General features: G+C 39.9%; 1 protein-coding gene across 1 annotated transcript in view; it reads right to left on the bottom strand.

Moving 5' to 3' along the window:
* MYO6 (myosin VI) overlaps positions 1-3,795 on the bottom strand; it is a 78,995-nt gene that overhangs the window by 65,530 nt on the left and 9,670 nt on the right. Inside the window, exon 3 of the mRNA XM_010003572.1 lies at positions 1,624-1,697. Coding sequence (XP_010001874.1) covers positions 1,624-1,697 — 74 coding nt within the window. The remainder of the gene's footprint in view (positions 1-1,623; positions 1,698-3,795) is intronic.

Genomic DNA, 3,795 nt, shown 5'->3' with positions numbered 1-3,795 from the left:
AAAAGCATTCAGCTGAGAGAAATTAGCTATGGCTACTTCCACAGTGAGAAATACAGAATGCAAATGTTCTCTCACAGGAAGGAATTTGAAAAGAATCTCAAACCAAGACTGCTTTTTAACCTTCTTTCCATAGGGTAAGGAAGACTGAAGATAAGTTTTTTTAAGGTTTGTGAAAAAAAACGGTCCTAGCTTGGTTATAAAAGCCAGATTACATAGAAGAAAGTACAGATGTCAGAATCACAGAAGAAAAAAAAAAAGATTTGCAGGGAAAAGTGTGAAGAAAAACATAAATCTTCAGCTTGAATAACTTATTTGGTTTGTTGTTACTCAACATATCTGTAGACAACTGAAATTCGGACACTGTTGTGATATGTTGATAGGTGCTGGATCACACACAATATATGAATTTTCTTACATATTTCTATTTTCAGCACTTCTTTCATGGAAGGAAAACATTTATTCAAGGGCTACAAGTACTAATATTAGTTTTCCTTTTAGTAACAAGACAAATACTATTAACCAGCATTAAACAAAAAGAAAAAAAATACTTTTATTCAAACTGTATCTTAAAATTAAAAGGGAAAAGCAGTTAAAATATAAATCAAACACTTTTTTCTTTTTTTCCTCCAGAAAATACACCCACTCAAGACAACATATTAGTATCATTTGTCTACAATAAGGAAAGGCTTTATGAACATAAATACTATCCTACATAATACCCAGATCAGATTTAGAATTTTATTTCCTTGGGGTGGTTTTTTTCAGTTTGTCTTTTTAATTGTTATTTTTCCAGAACCGCATACAAATCACTATTTTTTATATTTCTTTTAAAGCTGTTGCTTGATCTTGAGCCATAAAGAATTAATACCTTTGAAAAGTTAACTGCAACAAAGGAAACCAACTCTACTTACTTTATATATTTCTGTAAAAGGGTTTAACTCTAATTCAATTAACAGCATGGTAATAAAGAAGTTGATTATTTTAATACACAGGCATTTAAAAAATATGTAGAACTGTTTTGCATTATCACTAGCCAGCTTTTTGTTAGGGGGAAAAAAAAATGAAAAAAAGATAGAAAACTCTTCTTTTTCTTCTGTTTCACAGCTGTCAGTGTCCAGGCAGATGGCAAGGACAAAATGTAATTTAGTCAGAATTCATTAAGTACAATTAGGCAATTTGATAGCGATATAAAAGATTAAGATGGACATCTGAGCTAGGAGGTGTCAAAGACGGCACCTGTTTGCTTCGTTCAAAAATAATGAAGAAAGAAAACCATCTTTGTTAACAGCTGCTCTGCTGGCAAAGTAAGTTACCTGTAGGAACAGACCTTTGTGATCCAACACTGTGCTATGGTTGCACTTGGACAGTCATGTAGAGAAAAATCTATTGCTCTGCCTGCTAAAAATTAGCTAACATTAATGTGATCATGTGATTCAGATTTCAAACAAGGTATAATGTTTAAAAAAAAAAAAAAAAAAAGGCCCAAGACCTCCTAACCTTCCAGTGTTACCATCCTTGTTTACTTTCTATTATAGGAAAAAATAGAATTGGAAACACTTGCTTTGTTGATTTTTTGAAAGGATAGCTATCATTAGACTGGTTGTCACAACACGTAATACTTACATAAATTCTGTCCTTACTGTAACGAACTTTGATATTGTGAAGGAGAGTAGCTTCATTTAAATACATAAGGGAACCTGAAAGTAAAAGACAATCATATACCATTAAAAGCTCAGGATTATTTTCATATACAGACGAAAAAACAAATCGGAGCATTAAGGAGAATTTTACTTTCCCTTTCTTTGGTTACAGTTTAATTCTATCAATCATTTCTTTATACTGTCTTGATGCAGAACTGCTGACTCAATTAAAGCTTTAAAAATCTTAGAGCTGTGCTTTACTGTACAACTGGAGCAACAGAAAGTTGCTGAACAAAAAGTCGGACTCCAGGAGTCTCAACACAGGCCCTGCTCAACCTAAGCTGCCTTTTACTGGCCTTTCAGACAAACACGGTGCATCTCCCTCCACAAACAGCCTGTAATCACAGAAACCAGTGCATACCAAAACCCTTAACACCAACTGTTTGTTTCCTTCCTTCCAGCTCCCCTTTCCAATCTCAGCCACAGTGTCCCCAGGGAAATGACATCTAACTGACATTTAGAATACCTACTGGCTTGTGGTGATTTTTACATGTTTACATTCACTGATTCAGTTGGGAATACTGTCCAGAAGTGGCATCAGGCATCACTGCAACACCAGGCCCCAACACAACTTTGTGTTTCAATTCTGAATAAGTAACTGTTGGGGAGAGAAACATTAACACAACTAAACCTAGCTTTATTTTTGTGCTTAGGTTGTTAACACAAAATAACCAAACCAACTCTGCTGCAATGTTACAAGGCAGTGGCCGAAGGCAGTCAGGGGGCACCCACAGAATGCTTCAGGCTGTACAGATTCATATTCTAGCAAAGCTGGTCATTGTTTTCAGCTATAAAGCACTGGAAAGTGTTAGTAGCCTTAATTACAGATGTGATTCCCAGTTGCCATTGGAACAATATTAAAAACATTATCCCTAAACCAACTGAGGGCACTACTCATTACACAGCCTCCATTTTCATATGCTCAATCCTCTTTTTCTCACTGCTTAAAATTCAAGTGCATAACACTGTTTTGTCTAGTTACAACTGACTGACTACCATAAAGGTAAATCTTACAGTATCAGCACCACTTAAAAAGTTATATACATCTGACTACTGTTGACAGAGTAAGCACTGTGCCTGTCACAGTAACAACTACCCCACACCTCACGAGGGACACATATGCATCCCCCATCTGTGAACCAATGAAGTTGTTTCCCAGGTTGGTCTGATGCCCTTTTGTGTGAGCTCCAGCAGAGAAAAATGTATTCCAACTTATTTACATACATGTGCAAGAGGGCTGCCAGTTTTTATGACTTGAAGTCAACCTGCCCAGCCACCTCACGTTGCAAGGACACCTGAAGCTTAGTAAGCATCTCTTAACATCTCCTTCAGTGTTTCTCCTACCGAACCAAAAGATATTGGCAAAGGACAGTGAGAGCTTCTCAAGAGCATTTGTGTTTTCATTTTCAGCCTGACATCCTTGCTTCTGCAGTGGATGAAGGAGTGGCTCTGCCTCCTACCACCGACACCAGCCTGGCCTCAAGCAAAGGCATGCTCAGCAGCCATTTGTAGGCCTCCCTCTGGCTTGCATAATTCCACTGAATAACAGCCCTTCCTTCCCTTCCACGACTAAATATATCTTTGCTTCAAGTGGCTGGAGCCATTCAAGCTTCCCAAAGGACCTTGCAACCTCTGGGTTGTTTAGAAGAAACAATCTTCCTCCACAAAATCCCCTGCACGTACAGCCCTGTGTTGGCAGAGGCACCCTAGGCAGCTTCAGCTTTCTGCCAAGCAGAAACCTCCCTTTGGATCACAGCAGCCTCGCAATCAGGCCTGTGTGACACCTCCGTGAAGCAGCAGGGCTGCCCCCATCTCCACAGCCATCCCCTGCCACCCCAGCAGGCCTCCTGCACCACCCCCTCACCGCACGGTCACTGGCACCTGCCGCGACCGAGCTCAGGTGCCCGGCACCGCGCAGCAAGTCGTCTCCTCCTGCCCTGCCCAGCCATAAGGGACCTGCCCACGTGCTTCCTCCACGGGGCTGAGAAAATGGCACTGGGACCACAAATTGCAGCTCTGCCTCCAGAGCCCTCTTTCTGCCTTCCCCCTTTTTAATGAGGTCATCCCAAGAGAAACAGACATGACAAGGGAAAGA

The sequence above is a fragment of the Chaetura pelagica genome, unplaced genomic scaffold, assembly GCF_000747805.2.
Source record: "Chaetura pelagica isolate M959 unplaced genomic scaffold, ChaPel_1.0 scaffold150, whole genome shotgun sequence".
Classification (NCBI taxonomy): Eukaryota; Metazoa; Chordata; class Aves; order Apodiformes; family Apodidae; genus Chaetura; species Chaetura pelagica.
This window is presented reverse-complemented; position numbering and strand designations above follow the sequence as displayed.